The sequence below is a fragment of the Leptopilina heterotoma genome, unplaced genomic scaffold, assembly GCF_015476425.1.
Source record: "Leptopilina heterotoma isolate Lh14 unplaced genomic scaffold, ASM1547642v1 Lhet_164, whole genome shotgun sequence".
In the NCBI taxonomy this organism is placed as follows: domain Eukaryota; kingdom Metazoa; phylum Arthropoda; class Insecta; order Hymenoptera; family Figitidae; genus Leptopilina; species Leptopilina heterotoma.
In genome coordinates, this window is record NW_025110880.1 from 772,118 (window position 1) to 795,870 (window position 23,753).

General features: G+C 24.0%; 2 protein-coding genes across 7 annotated transcripts in view; one reads left to right on the forward strand and one right to left on the reverse strand.

The window, feature by feature from the left end:
• Positions 1 to 23,753, reverse strand: part of LOC122499063 — a 693,598-nt gene that overhangs the window by 172,415 nt on the left and 497,430 nt on the right. The gene's annotated exons all lie outside the window — the stretch shown is intronic.
• The window catches only part of LOC122499061, a 365,723-nt gene that overhangs the window by 128,153 nt on the left and 213,817 nt on the right, over positions 1 to 23,753 (forward strand). For both annotated transcript variants that reach the window (XM_043607128.1, XM_043607129.1), the window contains exon 3: positions 16,087 to 16,201. In XM_043607128.1, coding sequence (XP_043463063.1) covers positions 16,087 to 16,201 — 115 coding nt within the window. The remainder of the gene's footprint in view (positions 1 to 16,086; positions 16,202 to 23,753) is intronic.

Sequence of the window (23,753 nt, forward strand, 5' to 3'; positions counted from 1 at the left end):
TCTATTTTATAATTAATAATAGTCTGACTAAATAACCATTTACTACTAAATTTTTTTTGTTTTTAGAAAAAGTAAAGTGTATTTACAGATAAGAATTTTTTATTAGGTAGTAAAAAAATCGCATTGTCGGAAAAAAAATATTAAGAAGGAAACAATGCTTTTCAAGACAAAAATGTCATAAAGTTGAAAATAAATATTGTTCAAATCCAAACTAATAAATATAAAATCAAAAACAAAGCGAAACCAAAAAAGAAATATTAAAAAGAATTTAAAACTGCTTTATCTAGAATTCTGATATATTTCCTGTAATATTTCAGGAATGTCAATGAAATATTCCGTGTATTATTAAGGAAATTATCAATGTTAGAGTTCATTTTGTTAACATTCCATTTGGAATATTTTAAAAATATTTTAGGAATATTAAATTCCATTTGAACATTAGGAATATTTCACTCACATTTTAGGAATATTAGAATATCTGTCCGGTTGAATATTCATTCAGAATACTTTAGGAATATTGCATTGAAATCTTGTAATTGGAATATAGTACAAAAATTTCCTTGGAATATTTTAGGAATATTCCTTTGAAAAATGTAAGAATATTCCATTAAAATATGGTGGGAATATTTCCTTGTTCCAATCGAATATTACATAAATACGAAAGAAATATTCCGTGATACTAGAATGTTTGGAATATTTTTTTAAATGAAGAAAAAATATGTTCCAATAGGTTTACAGTGACTCTGATTACTAATCTGATACTTTCTCAAAATTCAAAATGGTGGATTCAATACGGCAGACGACCCCACGTCAAAAAATTCCATGGAAGTATCCCGTTGGAAATTCCATGGAATTTGCGTGGAGATTTCGTGAATTTTTTAATTGTAAAATTATTCCAAAACACCAATAAATTCTTTTTTAAATAAATATTTAATCATTATTATTATTCTATATGAATTAAGATTTTCAAAAAATTTCAAATTCAAACCTTTATGAAATTCAATAAATTTTAAAAATATTATTACAAAACATAAAGATATCAATCACTCCGAGTCGATGACTCGGAGTTTTTGATATCTTCATGTTTTGTAATAATTTAAGTTTCCATATTTAAAAAAAAAAAATTAAACTATTTACAAAATTTTTAATAAAATCCTTCCCAAAAATTCAATTATTTTTACAAGTAATAAAATTTTTCCCATGAATTCAATTATTTTCAAAAATAATAAAATTTTTCATAGGATTCAATTATTTTTAGTACAATTTTAAAAAAATTCCTCAAAAAATTTAATTATTTAAAAAAATTTTTTGTAAGAATTCCATTACATAAATGATTGAATTATTTAAAAAAATTGTAACAAAATGCGTTGCAAGAATTCAATTATTTTCATAAATAATACAATTCTTTACAGGATTTCAATTATTTAAAAAAATGTAATAAAAATTTGTTACAATAATTGAACTATTTTCATAAATAATAAAATTCTTCACAGGACTTCAATTATTTAAAAAAAAATGCAATAAAAAAATTATTTACAAAAATTCAACTATTTTCCTAAATAATAAAATTCTTCACAGGATTGCAATTATTTTTAATACAATGTTAAGTAAATTCTTCGAAAAATGTAATTATTTTCAAAAATATTCAAAATTTAATTATTTTTGAAAATTCATGCTATAGGTAATGGTTTTAATATATTCAATAACTATACAAAAATTTAAACTGAAATTCATTTTTAAATCAATTTTTATTAGAAAATTCTCCGAGAATTCAATTATTATTTAAATACAAAAATAAATAATTTATTGAATAAATGAATGTTTTTCAAAATTGAATCTTCATAAAGAATTTTATCAACAAATTTTTAAATAATTCAATTTTTTCGACGAATTTTAATAAAATTTTCAAGAATAATTACATTTTTCGAGGAATTGGACTAAAATTGTATTTAAAAATAATTGAAATTATATGATGAGTTTTATTATTCATGAAAATAATTGAATCTCGGTAAAAATTTTTATTACTTTTAAAAATAATGTACCTAATGTTTTTGCTTTAAATTTTATCAACACTTTTTTTTAATTAATTGAATTCTTTTGAAAAATTTTATTATAAAATAGTATATATTAAAAATGATTGAATTGAGGAAAATTTTTGAAAATAATTAAATTTTGGAGAAGAATTTTATTATTTTAAAGATAATTGAAATTTTGTCAAGAATTTTATTAAAATTTTTGAAAATAATTTAATTTTAGAGAAGAATTTTATTAATTTTAAAGATAATTGAAATTTTGACGTGGCATTTTAAAAAAATTTTTGAACATAATTGAATTTCTGCAGTCATTTGTAACTTCTTATAAATTCAATTTTTTCCAGTACTTTTAATAAAAATCCCTGGCTCACCCATGACAATCCTGGAAATGTTAAAATATTTTTAAAATAAAAAACTTTCAGAATTTCCATGGAAACTCCACGGAAATTCCATGGAGAAGTTGCATGGAATTTCCATGGAATTTTTTTAAAATCTACTGCAATCCGCTTGTAACTTTTTATTCCTGGCTTTTTTGGGTCGCTGATTACAAATATTAAAATATCCAATCTTTTGAATATTCCTTCAGAATACTTTAGAAATATTCCATTGGAATATTGTATTATTGTAATGGAGTAGAAAAATGTTCTTGGAATCAATATTGCGATAGAAAATCACCACAATTTTTTTTATAGAATATTCCTGCACTCCAAAGATACATTTCAAAGGTCAGCAATTTTAATATTTCTAAAACGTGGTTGGAATATTTCAAAAAAGTATTGCAAAAAATTTTCCAATTAAATATTCCAAAAAATTTGAGTATTTCTAATGAAATATAAAATCTATAAAATAATTAATAAAATTAAGGTAGAATATTTTAATATTCCTTCAATATGGTTAGAATCTATAATAAACATTCCCAGTATTGAAAAGAAATATTCCAGGAATACCAATAGAATATTCCGTAATATTGAAGTAGTAACATAATTATGAAATAGAATCAACTCCTTTTTTATGTGCAAATATAAACATTTAATTCAATAATATAACATCGAAAAAATGAACAAAAATAGAAAAATAAAAATAAAACTAAAAAATCTTCCCTAAATTCTTCGAACGAATAAAATTTAATAAATGAATATACTTTTTCCATTTATCAGAAATAAGTCACAAAAACATATTTGTCAATTTTTTTTTTCTGCTACTCTCGAGAATATTTATTATTCGTCATTTCCTTAAGGAATTGCCTGTCATCACTATGAAAATTATTATCATAGCAAATATCTCTTGGCATATATTTATAACGAAACTAAGAAGAAGAAGAAGAAGAAGATGAAGAAAAAGAAAAAGAAAAAGAAAAAAAGAAAATAATAACACTAAGTAAATAAGACAAAATGTTTCTTTTTAATCTCAGAGAAGAAAATGAATTTTCACTTTCACTTTTACTCAATTCGTCGTTAATATTTCCCTTTCTATCGATCAACACATCTCTCGACCCTATGTGCCCTCGGGGTGGTTTTACTTCGAAGAAACTTTGATGCGAGTAAGTGATGGTGCCGTGTGGAAGGGAGGGTGCGAGACTGACGCTCTGAAGTCAAGAGGATGGTGATAATGGCGGTTACGGGTTAGTCGCGAATCCCACTTTCGAAAGCATTCCACGCCTTGTGAGGGGAAAGCACGAAGCCGCGAAAACGCCTGATGAATAGTTAAGTTCAGTATTTGACTGACTGAGAGGCGCCACGCGAAGACATTTCGCACACACACACACACACAAATATATATATAATACTTGAGAATTCGACTTTCAGTATATTTCGATCCTTTCCTCTCTCTCTCTCTCCCTCTTACCGTTATTCCTCAGTGGAATTGGATAAAAAGCGTTGAAGGAACATGAGATGAAAAATCACTCACGAGCTTTATCTCTATAGCGTACCCCTCGAGAGTCAATATATCGAACATTCAAACAATTTTTTTTTCATTCTCATTTTTTTTGTCATTTCTTCGTTGAAAAATTCAATGAAATCTGAAATATAATTAAGATGATTTATTCAACGAGACAAAAGGGATATTAAATATTCTTTCTCTCTGTCTCTCTTACTCTTTGATATTATATTCTTTTTCTTTCTCCTGCTCTTATTTCTATTTGTATGTGTATGCTCTCGGTAAACTTACACATATTCTCTTGCTTTTTGCTAGTTTCCCTGCTAACTTCTGTTTTGAAAGCACTATAAAAGAGTTATATTCTTTGCATCTTCTTATATATTTTTGCACATAACTTCCTGTTCGTATTTTCTGCGTTTTTTTCTTTTTTTGCAAAGAAGGAGGAAAAAAAGTTTTTTTTTCTAAAGTTCTTGACAATTTTAAGTTAAAAATTGCCTCCAGGAGAGACATGGAATTTATGGATAAGAAATATTTTTATCTCTTTTTTTTTATTTTTGTTTTCTAACTTTAGTTTTGTTTTTTAAATGGAAAAATAAATGTGTACGTGACTAATTATATTTTTTTTTTAAATACTTTTCTTTGATAAACCTCTCGATAAATATAAATTTTTTTTTAAAACTAATTATCGAAATTCGATTCTGTAGAAAGAAATTTTAAAAGTTTATTAATTGAAATATTTTTTTAATTAACATTTTTAATTATTTCTTTACAAAATAAAATGAATAATTTTTTCACCTGTATAAAAATGATAATTATTAAGATATAATAAAATAATATAATTATATAACATAGGTAATTTATCTTTAAATAAATAAATAATCCATAATTATAATAATTACAATTAATTAACTATAATAATCCTATAATTCATTCTTTCATTCTGTCCACACCTGAAGTTATTTTTTGTGTATTCTTTTGTTTTTTTTTTTCTTTAAAAAAAATTTGTTTTGACAAATCGAAAATATACAGGTATTTTTTCATGATTCATAATAAAATATTAGAAATTAGAAAAATTTAAAAACAAATGATGATTAACAAATGAAAAATTTACCCATTTTGTTTATTATATGCTTTTTTTAATAACAAATTTCGTTTGACTGATCTAAATTATGCAAATTTTTCTCTTCTTTATTTATAAAAAATAGAAAATTTGTTAAAAAATTATGATTAAAAAATAGTAAATAAATAACCATTTTATGCATAATTTTTATTTCTCAATAACAATATTGTTCACAAACTCATACTTTTATTTTGTGAAAAAAAAACATTACATATTCCCGTTTCTTAATATTTTTGTAGAAAATTTTCAATTTTCATAAGGGAATAATTTATATTATTTCAATTTTTTAATTACAATTGTTTTAATAATATTCAAAGTTTTTTTAAAAATAAACGAAACAAATGTTTATAAATTCTATTTGTCAATTACAAATTTTCATTTTTAAAATTTTTTTTTCAATTTTTGAATTTTTAGAAAATAAAGCAAAAAAATTTTACTCAAAAAAAATGTTCCGTTACATTTTTACGAATTTGTTCAATTGTAAAATTATTCAAAAACATCAATAATTTCTTTTTTAAATGAATATTTAATTATCATTAATTTTTCACACGAATTAAGACATTCAAAAATTCCAAATTCAAACCTTTTTGAAATAAAACAACTTATAAAAGTATTTTGATATAAAACATGAAGAAAATGATTGCTCCGAGTCGAAGACTCGGAGTGATCGATTTCTTTATGTTTTATAATAATTTATAATAATTAAAAATTTATGAAAATAATTGAATTCCTGTGGAATTTTTATTATTTTTGACAATAATTAAATGTTTGTGTATGATTAAAAAATTTTTTTTTTTAAATAATTGAATTTTTCTCGGAAAATTTTAATAAAATAGTAGATATTGAAAATAATTGAAATTAGGACAAGAATTTTATTGTTATTTTTTAAAATCATTGAACTTTGGGGAAAAATTTTGTTATTTACAAAGATAATTGGGATTTTGACGACAATCTTTTTTCATTTTAAACATAATTGAATTTTATGAGAAGAATTTTATTAATTTTGAAAATAATTGAATTTCTGCAATAAATTATATTTGCAATTTCTCCAAAATTGAGTTATTTTAGTGTTTTCAACAAAAATTTAAATTTAAAATTTTTAAATTAAATAAATAAATAAATAAATAAAAACAAAGTTCAAAAGGTGGTCCAACCATGACTTATAATAGTAGTTATTACTATTCAATAATTTTTAATATAATACAGCAAAAAAATTTTATTCATTTTATTTATTTATATTTATTGAGAGACATTTTTTAAAATAAAAATTTTTTGAAGGAAGAAAAAGGAAACATTGAAGTGACTTTTTTTGATAATATAATAAAATTGTCAAAAGTCAAAAAAAAGGTGAGATGTTATCGGAACAAAAGTTCGAGGATTCTTTAACGATACGAGCGTTTCTGGTGAATTCACAGAAGATATGGAAATGGATACAAAAGGCAAAGAAAAGATGGCTCATGAAAATTTCATGCATCCATTATAAACTTTTGCTATCTGTATTCATGTAAGTCGAAATATACTTAATTTTTTTTTTCTTTCTTTCACTCTTTATCACCTTTTTTTGTGTCCTCATTGCGACAAGAGAAATAATAAATTGTCTCCAGTTGACAAATATTCGTCAAAAGTTGACAATTTGAAAAAAAATTATTGAGTAACACGGAAAGTTTCTGAACTTTGGAACATTTTTCTTTCGAATAATGCAAGAATATTTACTTGAATCAAATAATTTTTTTATTTAAATCAAATAAATTATATTTGAATAAATAATTTCAGTATTTGACTATAATACTACTAAATTGATTTAAATAAAAAAATTATTTAAATTATTTATTTGATTCAACTATAATTTAGGTATTTGACTCAAATGTAATTTATTTGATTTAAATAAAAATTATTTGATTCAAGTAAATATTTATTTGTTTATATAAAATTAATCGATTATTTGAATGAAATAAATTTTTTTCTTACTGTAGGAATATTTCATAAAAATATTACTTTTTAAATTTACATCACAATTTTTACATCAGTTGAAAATAAATTGATAAATTTATTTAAATGTCGCAAACATTGATTAGAATATCATCAATAAATATATTTTTTACAAAATTCCATTAGAATATTCCCACCACATTTTGAAGGAATATTTCTACAGTATTTTACAGGATCATTCCAAAGATCAGAAATTTTAATATATCTAAGAAGTGGATGGAATATTCCAAATTAATATTCCAGGAATATAAATAGTATTAATAAATTACTGCGACTTTATTCAATAATTTCAATTATAATAACAACAAAAAAATAATTTATAATAAAAACTCCTGAATAATCGGTAAAATAAATGAATTATCAGTTGAAAATATAAATTCACTTGAAAAAGCAATGAAATGAGGGAATTATTGAATGAAAGACTCCCACTAACGAAATAATTAAGTTCGGAAAATCCGCACCGAGAGTCCGTGGGGTATAGGAAATTTTGTTCTTTAAGAAAAGCCAATTAACAAGCATAATACCTGCTTGAGGGAAATCTCATCTTAAGCAGTCAATTTCTTACTCTTTCTTTTTGTTAAAAAAAAAAAAGAGAATCTCATACCTGGCACTGTGCAAGTCTCTAATATCAACAAGAATTTTTCTCTCCAAGCCGGAAGGCATTTTCTATCACTTGGCTTTTTCATCGGAATTACAAACAATCGTCTAGAGAATGCTTTTTAATCCGAGCAATAAAAAAAAAGAAGAAAAAAGAAATTCAAAGTGCTTTCCACTTTTTTTTATCCCTTTTCCTTTCTTTTGGCACTCGAGTCCGATTTTCTTTTTTTTTTTTTTAATTTTTCTCTCTTCTTTTTTTTCTGCACTCCTCTTTCTCGTTGGTGTACTTTCACCCCCTTTTTTCCGACAGACCTTTACCATGCTTCCAAGCTATTCCAATTTCTCGATGTCTTTTTTTTTCTCCCTTGAGAAGCAAAGCCTTAAGCGATGCTCAGACTCGCGTTCACCTTGCCTCTCCTTCTTTTTGTAACAATCAAAACTCATAAACAATGTCATTCGCAGATATTTTTACTACTCAAATACATTAAATAATCATATTCTTTTTTGCATTTATGATCTTGTACTGTGCTTTTATTTTTTTAATCTATCTTTCTTTGTTGAGGAAAATGCCAACTTGGTTGTAATTTTATTAAACTCAAGATAAATCTTTCCTTCTTTTAAAAGGAAAAATCAAATAAATAAATTTTTCCAGAAAATTACTTTTTTAGTACAACAAAAACAAAATTATTTATTTTCGTTATTTTTTTTTTGTTACATTAAAAAAATATATTATTTATTTTATTTTTTATATAACAAAAAATTAAAGAAAGTGAATAATTTTGAATTTATTTTTTACTCTCACGTAAAAATATTTCCAGTATTAATACCAAGAAATTCCCAAGAGTGAAAATAAAAATTAAAACCGGGAATTTCTCGATACCATCACCAGAAATTTTTTTCACGTGGGCTATAAAAGTTTATTTTAAAATAAATAATTTTTAATCTTTTCGAAAAATTCTTTTTGAAATTCTGGAATTTAAAAATTATTAACTTTCGACATTTCGCTTGTTATTTTCAAAAGCAAACATTATTTATAAATTATAATCTTTATTTATTTATTGCTAGTATTTTAAACAGTATTTTAAAATTATTTATTTTCGTAATTTTTCCTGTTATTATTTTGAAAATAACGAATAATCGGATTAACAAAAGAAACAGGAGACTCATGTATTAAAGATTGAAGTGAATTTCGCTTGGAATGAAAAAGCTCTTAGTATGTCGACAATGGAATACAAAACTATAGTGTATTACAAATATAGAGTGACAATTTAAAAGGTAGATTTCTATTTGTTACAACACAATTATCAGCTATTGTTGTGTATCCATTTTCTTGTGTACGTTTGGAATTGAGAATAAAAATTTACCCTTAAGAGAAGAGAATGTGGTATTTGTGGGATTTTAACGAATTAGAATGTAAATTTGTTGATTCTGACAAAATGCAGCTTTTTAAGGAGAAGAAAATTTTTGTTGCTTAAATTATTTTTTTAATCAAAATAATAAATATAAATAATTAAAATATTCTCGCAAATATAGTTTTTGATAAAAATTTGTTAAAATAAAATTTATACTTCATTTAATAAAAATGTTTATTTCTATAACAACATTTAAATTTTAAGTAGTACAAGACCTACTACAAGGATAGTACATAGATTTTTTAAATTAATTATTAATTATTCATGACTTATTTTTTCTTTTATATGTTTGCTATTTATATATTCCACATAAAAATTAAAATTAAAATTAATTAAAATTAATTATCAGAGGATCATAGTCAGGGTTGGACCACATTCTGATTTTTGTTTATAACTATTTTTAAAAAATAAATTTAGGCAAAATTTCCATTATTTTTAATACAATTTTAATGGAATTTCTCGAAAAATGTATAATTATTCTTAAAAATTTTATTACAATTCATCAAAGAAATTCAATTATTTTTAAAAGTAATAAAATTCTATGCAAAAATTCGATTATGGTCAAAAGTTTAAAAAATTTATCTTCAAAATTTCAATTATCTCTATAAATATTAAAATTTTTGTCCAAAATTCAATTATTTTCAAAAATTTTAAATGAAATTCTTTTTCAAAAATTCAATTCTTTTTTCAAAAATTCTCCTCCAGTCAATGATTTTCAATATCTACTATTTTAATAAAATTTCCCAAAAGAAATGAATTATTTAAAAATTTTTTATAAATTTCTTCGCAATAATTCTATTATTTTCAAAAATATTCAATTTATGTTTGAAGAGATTTAATTATTTTTTTTAATTTGTAATACAATTTTTTACAGGGATTCAATTATTATTTTCGTAGATAATAAAACTCATTGCAGAATTTCAATTATTTTTGAATACAATTTTAATCGAATTCCTCGAAAAATGTGATTATTCTTAAAATTTTATTAAAATTCGTCAAAAGAATTCGATTATTTAAAAATTTGTTAATATAATTCTTAATGAAAATTAAATTTTGAGAAACATTCAATTATTCAATAAATTATTTATTTTTGTATTAAAAATAATTGGGTAGGTATTTAAAAAGAAATATTATTAAAAAATTCGTCTCAAGAATTCAATTATTTTCAAAAGTAATAAAATTCTTAGCAGAAATTCAATTATAGTCAAAAGTTTAAAAAAATTTATAGTCAAAATGTTAATTATTTTTATAAATATTACAATTTTTCTCTAAAATTCAATTATTTTCAAAAATTTTAATAAAATTCTTGGCAATATTTCAATTATTTTCAAAAACTTTAATAAAATTCTTGACAAAATTTCAATTATTTTCAAAAACTTTAATAAAATTCAATCAAATTTTTTACAGAGATTCAATTATTTTGAATACATTCTTAATCTAATTTCTCGAAGAATGAAATTATTCTTAAAAATTTTATTGAAATTCGTCAAAAGAATTTTAATTACCTATTTAAAAATTTGTTGATAAAATTCTTTAAATGAGAGTTCAATTTTAAAAAACATTCAATTTAGATAACAATAGAGTTTTAAAAAGGTTTCAAATTATAATCTTTGAGTGTTTGAATTTTTCATACTTTTAACTTAAAATTGTGTTGATTTAATTTTTTTGTAAAAGTTCAATTGAATTTTTTTTAAGTTATTTAAAGCTTTTATTTGCTAATATATATTTGATTGAAGAATTTCCGAATAATCGATGAAATTTCGTAAAAATGAATTGTAAAGAATAGGATTTGAAAATGTTGAAAGAAATGTTTTGAAAATTGTTAATAATAATTATAATTTAAATATTACCCTGGATAGTAAAATTAGAAGTGTTGCTTAAATGCAAAAATTATTTTAAAAATTCAGTAGTAAGAAGAATCTTTAGTCAGACATAAATAAACTAATTTCTATAATTTAATAAGTAGTAAATAATGTCTTTTTTGTCAGACAAATCACTTTCAATTTTCGTAATTTTTCTTTCAATATAGTATAAATTAGTTATGATTAAACGAAAATAACTTAAATTATTGTATCAGTGGTGAAAGTAAATTATAGTCAGACAAAGGTAGTACTCAATATATCAGTAGTAAACCTTATCTTTGATCAGACATGTAATTCGATTATCAGTAGAAAAAGCGAATTTCGATCAGATAATAATTATACACGGTTTTCAGTATAGTAAAAATAGAAAATTAAAATCAAATACTTTTTCCTATGATTATAATTATCCCCTTGCAATTCTATAATCTCACAGTTTTAGAGATGAGCAATTATTGTTCTCTTAAATTCAACTAAAAAAGTAGTGAAACTTTTTTCGAAAAATATTCATAAACATTGAAGATAAACAACTTTGAATTTTTTTAGAATTTTTTCTTTAAAACAGCATAAATTGTTATCGATAAGAGATATTTGAGAGTTTTTGAAGATACCCATCTTGGGCCACTTTTTTACATCGTAAATTTTGACAATTTTGAAAAAAATACATAAATTTTGACAATTTGAAAAAATACTTAAAAATTTGTGTGTTTAAAATAGAAAAAAATTTTATGGCCAATAGATACTTAATATATTTACTGAGTATATTACAATTTAACATATCGTATTAGGTTTGTATTCTAGAGCATCAAATCAAATCGAATTAATTAATTAATGTCCATTATCACTTATATCATGGAATTGATTAGATATTCCATTTGTGTCAACTGCGAACGCGCCTATACAGTCTATTTTTTATACTTATTTTATATTTCAGTCAATTTTCCATTATTTTTACAAAATCACTTTTTAGTTTTTATACTTTTTACCGATAAAATAAATTTAAAAGCTAAAAATCGCAAAGTAAAATGAAATATCAATAAGTGAGGAAATATAAATTGAAAGCGTTGAAATAGTTGAGGGTGTAGAGATGAAAAGAGAAAAAAAAAGAAAATAATAATAGTAATGAGATCAGTAGAAGCCGATCACATCGAAAACGGTTATCAGACTAGTGCATTTTCCTAAAGCAGCATTTGCTCTTCAATAATAAATGGATGGGAAAAGCCAGTTATATCGGTATGACGTGTATGAGGAGAGGATCGCGTGAAAGGGGCGGCAATTCACTATATATACATCGTATAGTGAAAGTCAATTTAAAATTAATAACGTAATTACTGGATACTGCAAGGCCATAATCTACTGTCCGACAAATTGGTCGATATTCTCTCTCTCTCTCTCTCTCTCTCTCTCTCTCACTCACAAACACTCTTCTATTCTATACATATATAGAATGAAATACCTCTCGGGAAGAGAATGTACTTGAACATTTACTGTTGTTCAGAGCGAACAACAAACTAGTAGCCGAGATCGCGTCGCGGCTGATGCTCCAACAGTCTAATGGCACCACTCAAGATGCAATATTGCTGCATGAATATTATATAGCATCTCCCGGACTATTCCGCGTCTTTACAACCCTCAAACCCTTCACCCTCTAGCCTCCACCCCCACCACCACTGCAAGTCTTCGTATACTCAACATCAAGCACTATGCTTTACCAACTTACAGCTGCAGATGGATATTTGCGAGAATGTTCTACAGCGAAACGCTCCACTTACGAGCGAGCTATGATTATTTCAAGGTGCACTCTCAAAAATTGGCTGTCTTTCACTCTCAACCTACTCTCGACCTCCGTTTAAACACTATCCACCCATCATTCTTGTCGTTCAATGGTCAAATTGCAAACAATTTTCTCACACCAACAAAATCATTTATTTTTCAAAATATAATTCTTCTTTCTTAATGGGAAGCATTAGTTTTAACTTTTAATGACAACTTTTTTTGATAATGGGAAATCAAATCAAATTATTTTAAAAAAAATGATTTGATTTGATTTGATTTGATTGTTTGTACGTCAAATGATTCTAAAAAATTTAGACATATTTAAGGTTCTTGCAGAACTTTTTAAATAATGTAAATTACTAATGATTAGATCCCAAGTTTTATTTTACAAATCTTTATTTTACCAAAATTATTTTGATGTAATAGGAATTAATTATATATAGTTATTAGAGTTGTGCAAAAAGCTCTATCGAGTATTTCAAGCTTTTCATTTTTCTAGCAGAGCTGAGCAGAATCAATCCGAAATTGAACCAAATTCCATCCGACACGTGCAGTATTAAACCTAAAATAATTTTGAGCACTTGAATTTTTCGAGCACTCAAATATTTTTGAGTATAACTAAAACTCGAGCTCGACCATGCTATTCGAGCTTTTTGCACACCTCTAATAGTTATAATAATTATAATTTTTTTAAATCAAAATAATAATTTAAAGAAACATTGTTTTCGTATAACCGATTGACTGAATGTTTATTATTGTGAAAAAGTATTTTTTATAATCTTCAAATCACCGAATAATCATTTCTAAAAATCAGGTCTTATTTTTTATATTCATTATTTACATTAATATTTACATTTTCTAATTGTCAATTCTGATAAACATTATTTTATAGATTTGTTAATAATTATGTCCTCGAATTATTATTCAATATAATTTTATTGTTACCGAATTACCAATTCTTATAAAATTTATTGTTTCTAATCATAATTTTTATAATGTGTAAATTTTCTAATTTCTAAGATTCTTCAATTTTGGTTTATCGAAATATTATTTGTAATAAAACTTTTTTCTTACAAATGTTTTCAAACTAATTTTAACTTTGTCGAATTAACATTTTTTATAATTTTCTTCACTCCTAATTATACTCTTCTTTATAATCACTAATTTTGTAACCTGTATTTTTTCTAACTGTAACTTTACCGAATTATAAACTTCTCATATTTATTATTATATCGAATTAGTATTTTTCAAAAATTTTGTAATATCTAATGATTATTTATGGAATTTTCTTTATTTTATAATAACCACTTTTTATAATTTTATTTTATTCGAATGAAATAAAATTATAAAAAGTTGCTATATTAAAAGTGGTTACTTATTTTTATAATTCTATTTTATTCGAATAATTATTCGAATGAAAAAAAAATTATAAAAAGTGGTTATTATAAAATAAAGAAAATCGCGTATAAAAAATTATTAGATATTACAAAAATTTTGCAAAATTTTGTAAAAATAAATATTAGGAAATTATATTTTAAATAATTTTTTATCACTCGAATTTTTATTGTCTAGCCATATTAAATCCGCCATTTTGAATTTTTTAATTTACATAAAGTTTTTCCAAATTATTATTAGGTATAAATATATTGAGAAAACCATTTATTTGAATCAAACCAATTTTGTTCAAACTAAAATTAAAATATAATTTTCATTCAGTCAAAAATCCATCAATAAGACCGAATATTCTAATTTTTGAAATATTCCTTTTATATTTCTGGAATATTTCAATAGAACGTTGGGAATATTCTATTCACATTTTAAGAATACAAAAATTTTAAACTTTTATAATATTTCTCTTGAAAAAATGTAGAAATATTTTATTCGAACATTATAAGTCTAATACAGTAGAAACATTTCATTGAAATATTCCAGGAATATTCCACTAGAATATTTCTTTTTAAATTTACCACTTTTCCAGTTCAAAATAAATTGATAATTTATTTCAACGGCGCGAAAATTTAATAGTATATGAACAATTGTATTAATAGTGATTAAAACATATTTTAGAAAATTCAAATGGAATATTTCCAGAATATTTTGATGAAATATTCCTATATTATTCCAAAAGGAACATTCCAAACGTCGGACAATTAATATTTCTAAAATGAATCGTAATATGACGAAATGTTCTAAACCAATTCCTAGAATATTCCACTGGAATATTAGGAATATTATTATGAAATATTCCATTGGAACATTAGAAATATTCGACCTCTGAAATGTTTCTTGAAATAATAATATTGGAATTAATAATTAAAAAAAATATTTAAACCCCAATAGCACGGAATATTTCATTCTAATATTGGAAATATTCCAAAAGAATATTCCATAAGCAATTTAAAAATAGTTTTGAATATGGCATTGCAATTAAAATTTCTCCATAGAATAGTGATAGATTATTCTAAAGAAACATTCCAAAGGTTGCATTATTTCATTGTAACGCATTCATAAAATGTGGAAGAAATACACTTTTCGTTATATTTCCGGTTTTCCAGGAATGTGAATGAAAAATTACATGGTATTGAAAAATATTGTTTTTCTTTAATACGTATTTAGAATATTTCAAATGTTGTAAAGGAATGCAAGGAATTCAGTGCTATAGTGAATTAGTTTCTCTTCCTCGTGCACATATTAATTTCGATCAAAATATAAAGTTGTAAATAGTAAATTTTAATTATCGAAAATGATAAATTTGCTACTATTAAAAATGGTATTGTAAATAAATATTTAATTGAACATAAATCAAAGAATAAATTTCGCACACTCTAAAATCAAAACGAATGTGAATAAAATTTTTCATAAAATAAAAGAAAACGACCAACAATAATTTTTTTATTTCCCTTTCTTTTTACTATTGTAATTTTACCTTTTTCAAAACGGAAATTTATTTGAAACAAGAGGCTAAAAAAAGTAACAATATCTTTTTTTTTACATCAGAAAATATCAATTTTAATCGATCCAGACCCTCCACATCATGGTCGATAAATCGCGCAAGGTTCTCTGCACTAAAATTGCATTCCCAATACACGAGCTCTCTTCGATTCCATCGTCCTCATACAACATTCATATTTATTTATGGATATGTGCACACATAACCTATAGATTTTTCGATGTTAACGCGGCCAACGTTATATTTCCGTCGCGATACGTTACGATTCACGTGCGCGGGGAAAGAGGAAAAAAAAAAAAAGTTTACCGGGCAAGAGTGAAAGAGAAATTGTACAAGTGTAGAGGTGGAAGGGGAGGGGTGAGGGGTGAAGAAGAATTTCCGGATTTTATCATTGTCGAAAAGCAGAAGCACAGCAGTAGCGGTAAAAAAAATCGAGATTTAAATAATTAAAAAAAATTTTTTTATTTTTCAGGTTTACCCACACTGAGCTGTAGACAAGTGAAGTACAATAATCTCGATGACATAAAATCCGAGGATTTAGGATTATCGCAACTTGATTTCACTCCAATTGTCGTCACGAAAATGAGGTCAGTATTAATGGTTTTAATAATTCAATTTTAATTTTTACTCAATTATTAGAATAATTTGCTAGTAATTCATAATTATAGTTAAATTAATAATTAAAAGTAAAAAAAATTATCAATTAGGTAATAATATTTAGACTAGTAATTAAGGGCCAAAAATAAATAATTAATAATATTTACACTAATAGTTATTTGTAATTAAATTAATAATTAAGGACCACAAAATTAATAAATAATAATAATTAAACTAATAAATGAATTTAGGAAAATTGTACTGTATCTAAATTAGTTAATTAATTACTTTAGGTAATTCAATATTTTTTTAAAACTTCGCATTGCGTATAAATTAAAATTAATGAATGAATTTATTGACCGCATGTTTCAAATTTTATTTTTATCTTTATTATTTTTACACTCACGAAATTACGCTTAATACGAAAAATTAAATTTTTTTCGTGATTTAATAAATAAACGAGAGACAGAATTATTAAAAATTTACATTATTCTCATAATAATTATTCTGGCTTTATTAAACTTTTTACTAACTATAATTTTAAACAAGCCTAATTATCATTTAACCAAATTTCACTTATCATAACTTTTATGATTTATAATGTTTCTTTCTCTTTTTTTCAATTTCTTTTTATTTTTACCAAATTGAGGAAAACGAGAGAGAATAATGAAAAAAATAACATTCGGTTGAATGCTAATTAGGGAAATTTTAATTACGACTAATGAGAATTTACCTTTTTTTCTGTACAAGTATTTTTTTTTATTTTCAAAAATATTGAACATTATATTAAAAACATTTTTGTAACAAATTGTATAAAAAATTATTACGAAACGATAAAATGTATAATTGCAATAATTATAATTGAGAAATTTTAACTCATTACAAAAAATTGTTATTGTAGAAAGCAGAAACTTTTTTTTTTAATAAAATTAACAATTGTTAACAATTATTTCAAAAGTCCTAGAGTTTTTTTTAAAAAAAAAGATATAATTTCGATTTTATTATTAATTTCTTTTTATTTTCATAGTTAATACAAAAGAAAGAATATAAATATATTTTTCTACTGTAAAAATTTTGTCCCGATTTAGTAAATGTGGCTAAAGTTGTTAAGCAATCAAATCGGAAATTGTTTGTTAAATCGAATTTGCACCGCAGACTAAAGCAACGTCCAACATCAAGCAATTAAATTCAAACAGGATAAATGAAATTTCTACGTTTTCCGAATTAATTTCAAGTTACATATAATTCAAATATCGATGAATCGTGAATGCAAAAAACTATTTTCCATACAAACAAAATCTACATGTATATACGTATTTATTATATAAATAAATATTTGTTTATAAAATCAGTCAGAGTTTTAGTAAAACTCTGTAAAAAATTAATAGTGGTCTTAAAAAAAAAAATATTTACAATATTAATAATTATAAAAAAAAATTTAATAATTAAAATTAAAATATCATTTCCATAAACTCAAATATATCCACCAAATAGCGCAGAATATTTTAATCAAATTCCTGTAATATCCATATACCTGGAATATTCCATTTACAATTAAAGAATATCAAAATTTTAAACCTATGGAATATTCCTCTGGAAAAATATAGAAATATTCCATTCGAACATTGTAAGTCTAATACAGTATTCACTGTATTAGGTTTCATTACATTTCATTGGAATATTCTAGGAATATTCCAATTAAATATTTCTTTTTAAATTTACAACTTCTCCAGTTGAAAATAAATTTCAATTTATATGGAAATAATAATGAAATAATAATGATTGAAACATATTTTTAAAAATTCAAATGGAATATTTCGAGAATATTTTGATGGAATATTCCTATATTATTCGAAAAGGAACATTACAAAAGTCGGACAATTTAATATGAAATATTCCACTGGAACATTAGGAATATTTATATGGAATATTCCAGTGGAACGTGAAAAATATTCATATGGAATATTCCATTCATTTCAGGAATATTAAAATATCCGACCTCTGAAATATTCAATGGAAATAATGTCGGAATATTCTATCAAAATATTGTAGAAAAATTTTATAGAAATTATTAAAAACATTCCCTCAATTTTCTATAAATAATTAATGATAAAAAGTATAAACAGAAATAATAACAATAATAATAATAATTAAGTGAACTATTGTTTTTTGATTATAATAGATAAGTTTTGAAATTAATTTAGTTAAACTGATAATAAAAGTAATAAAAAGTGGATAATTTTCAAAATTGTAAGACAGTATAATGTTTGTTGGTGACATTAATCTCAAGTTGAGACAGTATTTTAGAGAGATCGGATCTCTTTGAGCTTAACTCGAAACTTTCTGGCCATGCGCTTGCGGTAGATAAACACGAATACTTCATAAGCTCATAATCTAGAAACAAAACGTCGGCTAGGAAACAAAGGAGTATTCTCCAAAGCGGTTCTCTTCTTTTACTTTTAAAAAACCTTCAAGCTCGATTCATTTCGTTGGTAACAAATCCCTCCCCCGCTCCTTTTCACCCCCCCCCCCCACAACTAACTCCTCTTATCGCCTTTAGTTAGAGAGACTTTGTAACTAGGTCTTTATCGATTGACCTAAAGTATTATTACATACAGTAATTAAAAGTCAATTCTGAAAAGTTTGTCTTTTGTATCGTGTATTTTTCAAAATATCAAATTAAAATGAAATAAAATTTTAAAAAATAAGTAAAAGATCGAATTAAAAATTTAAAAGTAAATAATTTTGAACCCTAATAATAGCCACTCCAGCAGCACAAAATATTTGATTAACTTTTCTGGAATATTTAATATGAACACTCGAAATATTCCTCTGGAATATTCAATTCAAATTTTAGAAAAATTATAATGTCCAACCTTTGGAATGTTCCTTGGAAATAATATAGGAATATTTCACCAAAAATATTGTGGGAATATTTCTATGGAATATCCCCTTAATATTCAAAACCAACATTCCTACTATAACATTTCAATGACAGTCTTTTAACAGAATATTTTAAAGGTTGTAATATTTCATTTTTCCAATTTTCGGAGATTTTACTATTTCTAAAATGTGAATGGAATATTCTAGGAATATTAATGGATTATCTCTTTAAATTTTAGAAAAATTAAAATGCTTGACCTTTGGAATATTCCTTTGAAATAATGTAGGAATATTTCATCAAAATATTGTGGGAATATTCTACTGGAATTTTTTAAGAATTTTGTTGTTAATTGAAAAAGTAATATTTCAATGGAATAATTTCTGCAATATTCGAATAAAATAGTTCTACGTTGTTCCAAAGAAATATTCCAAAGGTCGAATATTTTAATACTTGCAACAATTCGCGTGCGGCTAACTTTTTAGAACAAAATTAGCAATTTTAAAAATAATAGAATTTAAAAATTCGTAATTCAAATTTTTGTTGAAAACATTAAAAAAAATCCAATTTTGGAAAAATTACAAATTATTGCAGAAATTCAATTATTTTCAAGAGTGATAAAATTCTTCTCATAAAATTCAATTATCTTTCAAATTTAAAAAAAATTCTCGTCAAAATCCCAATTATCTTTATAAATAACAAAATTCTTCCCCAAAGTTCAATTATTTTCAAATCAATTTCAAATTCACAAAAATAGTACGCAAAGTCGCAAACATTCAATTATTTTTATAAATAATAAAAATTTCTCAGGAATTCAATTATTTACAAATTTTTTTATAAATTCCTTCGCATTAATTTAATTATTTTTATAAACAATAAATTTTTTTAAGGAATTCAATTATTTTCATAAAAAATAATAAGAAATTATAGAAAATAATAATTGATTTGAAATGATCAAAATAATTTTAAAAAAGTTACTGCAATAATATTCTTATAATATAAAACAATGATTTTAACACTCGGTCATCTTAAATTATTATAAAACATGAAGAAATCGATCACTCCGAGTCTTCGACTCGGAGCAATCGCTATCTTCATGTTTTATAAAAATATTCTCTTATAAGTTATTGAATTTAAAAAGATTTGAGTTTGAAATTTTTGAAATTCTTAATTCCTATGGAGAAATAATATTGTTTAAATATTTATTTAAAAAAAAAGTTATTGATGTTTTCGAATAATTTTAAAATTAAAGAAATTCGTAAATAAATGTAACAGAACATTTTTTTGAGTAAAATTTTTTCCTTTATTTTCTAAAAATTTAAAAAGTTTCAATTTTAATTTCAATTAAAATTTGTAATTGACAAATAAAATAGAATATGTAATATTTCTTTTTTAAAAAAAAGAATGAGTTTCTGAACAATATTGTTATTGAGAAATATAATTTATGCATAAAATTGGTATATTTTCTATTTCTTATAGTTTTTTAACAATTAACAATTTTTTTATATTTTTTATAAATAAAATGGAGAAAAATTTGCATAATTTAGATCAGTCAACCGAAATGTGTTATAAAAAAAGCATATAATAAACAAAATTTATTTGTTATTCATAATTTTTTTATATTTTCTTATTTCAAATATTGTTTTATTATAAATCATGAAAAAATACCTGCATTTTTTCGATCTGTCACACAATATTTTTTAAAGAAAAAAAAAACAAAATCATACACAAAAACTAATTTCAAAGTGTGGACAGACAGAATGAAAGAATGATTATTATAGTTAATTCCTCAAATTGTGTTTAGAATATTGCAAAGGAATATTTATAATGTTCCAATGGAATATTCCAGGAATATGAATAGGATATTCTGTACTATTCGGGAAGGAATATTCCATTCACATTACTGGGGTATTCCACTGGAACATTGGAGATATTCCAAAACAATATTCCATCTACATTTGAAAGGATTATTTGGAATATTAAAAAAAAGTCACAACATGGATACCAATATTAATGACATCAAAGAATTCGATGACATTTTTTCTCATGTGGAGAAGATAAACGACAATATTTGTGGAATTTTTTATAAATTTTTTGCGGAATCACTCTGCAGATTAATTCATAATTTTAGAAAAATGTACCAATATTTTTTTTTAAGTGGTTTGTAATTAATTGTAAATTTATCATTATAAAGACTATATTTAGAGATTGTAATAATAATAATAATAATTCAAGTAGGATTTCCTTTTCCCCCTCTCTCCTACTTGAAGGCTCGCCTGAAGGAAAAGTTATTTTATTCGCACTATAATCACACCCCATAAAATAAATAAAAGTTCTTGATAAGAAAAAAAGAGAAAAATTACGAAATTACTTCTATTCCCTTAAAAATATCAGTCGAAGATCGACATTATTATCAAGACATTCTCATAATCCTATGAGCTCACAAAATTGCTAGAGTTAGAAAGACAATTGCGTCGATTGCACTTCTAATCTTCATCTTTCGAAAAATCGTCTAAATCTACGGGCTTAAACTTGTGCAGGGAGAGGAAAGGAGAGAAAAGAAAAAGTAAGAGAGAGAAAGAGAGAGAGAGTCTATCCCGTCTTAAGCAAACTCCTCGACTTCTTTTCCCAAGTCGATTCGAAAAGACGTCGAGTCCGATGGGAGAGGGAGGTGTGGGAGGATAGGGGAGGAGTGGTGGAAAAAGGGTAGTTCGGATTACAGGCAAAATACGTCGAAACCAAATCCTTTCATCCTTTAATACCACCACATTGCACCCTCTCTCTCCCTCTCTCTCTCTCTCTCTCTCTCTCTCTCGTCCGCCCCTTTTTTCAGGCATCTAGATAGCGCACATCCTTTGGAGAATCTAAAGAATACGATAAGTGCACCATTGATATAAGTGTTATGTTGTAATTCTAGAAAGTAGTTAAAAAAGTAATGACAGACGAAACTTTTTTTTCTTTCATCAAATTTTTTTCAATATATTCCATTCCAGAGAATTTTATCCCCACAATTTTGGGGATTATTAAAATACAGTGCCAGTGGATTTTCTTTTCGTGAATATTCAAATATCGTTGCAAAGTATTACTTTAAATGATAATTATAATTACTTATAGTAACTTATATCTACAATAATTATATTTTACAATATAACTATTATCTAAATTATTTTTGCAGTAACTATTATCTAAACTATTTTTGCAGTTACTATTATCTAAATTATTTTTGCATTACCTATTTTCTAAACTATTTTTGTAGTAACTATATTATCTATAATAACATTTTCTTATAATACCTAATATCCACTCTCAAAATATAAATTAATAGTTATCCAAGTTGCTGACTGCCTAGCAAGAAAGTTGTGAACGTTTTTTACCACCATAAATTTTTATAAATTGGACTCTTACACAAAAATTCTGAAAAAAAACAGATTATTATCTTCTGTTATCTGCTGTACATTCTTTAATAGCATGAAATTCTCAATATTTTAATAGAATATTCCAGGAATGTTAATGAAATATTCCGTGTGCTATTGAGAGTAGTGTTTTAGTCAGACATTTTATAAATTGAAATAATTTTGCTATTAGTATAAATAGTAAAAGCATCTTTTACTCAAGAAAGACGGACAAATTTGAATTTTTCGATAAATCAGTAGTGAAGGTCATTTTTTGGTCAGATACAGTTTCTGTATTAATTCTGTAAAATTATACTACCAATAATTACATTCACTTTTAGCTAAATAAAACTACTAAGTTTTCATTTTTCGGTGAATCAGTAATTCAGTAGTGAGAGTCAATTTTTAGTCAGACGTAAATTCTGTAACATTTTCCTATCAGTAGTAAAATTCAGTTCTTGTGAAGTGAATATAAACTCACTTTTTATTTTTCGGTGTATCAGTAGTTAAGGTCAATATTTGGTCAGACACAAATTGTGTATGAATTCTGTAAAATTATACTATACCAATTAGTTAAATTTACTTTTAGAGTTTTACCCAAATAAAACTACTATATTTTCATGTTTCGGTGAATCAGTAGTAAAGGTCAATTTCCGGACAGACATAGATTCTGAATTAATCTGCATATAAGAAATTTTATACATACTCTATTATCATCAGTAAAATTTATTTTTATTAAAATTAAAATACTACATAGCACGGAATATTCTATTAACTTTTTAGAAAATTCCATTGGAACGTTGGGAATATTCCACTTTCATTTTAAGAATAATAAAATTTTCGACTTATGAAATATTCCATATCTAATTATCCATTGAAGTAATGGAGGAATATTCAGTCGAACAGTTTAATATTCCTTAAGTGTGGATGGAATATTCCAGAAGAATATTCCCAATGTTCCAATAAAATATATGAGGAACGTTATTGAAATATTTCGTGCTATTGGAATAAAAGACATTTCTATTTATTATTAAAAAACCCCCATTTTTTATAATTCTTTTCTTATTCAGAAACATTTACTTCGTCATATCAAAATCGTAAGAATATTCCTTTAGAAATTTCTATCCCTATTTTAACCCCTTCGCAGTCGAGTTTAAAATCGCTTGTGGTTCAAAAACGGTCCGAAATAAAGGTTTATTAATAAAAATTTTTAAAGGAATTAAATTATTTACAAATTTTTTTATAAATTTCTTCCCAATAATTCAATTA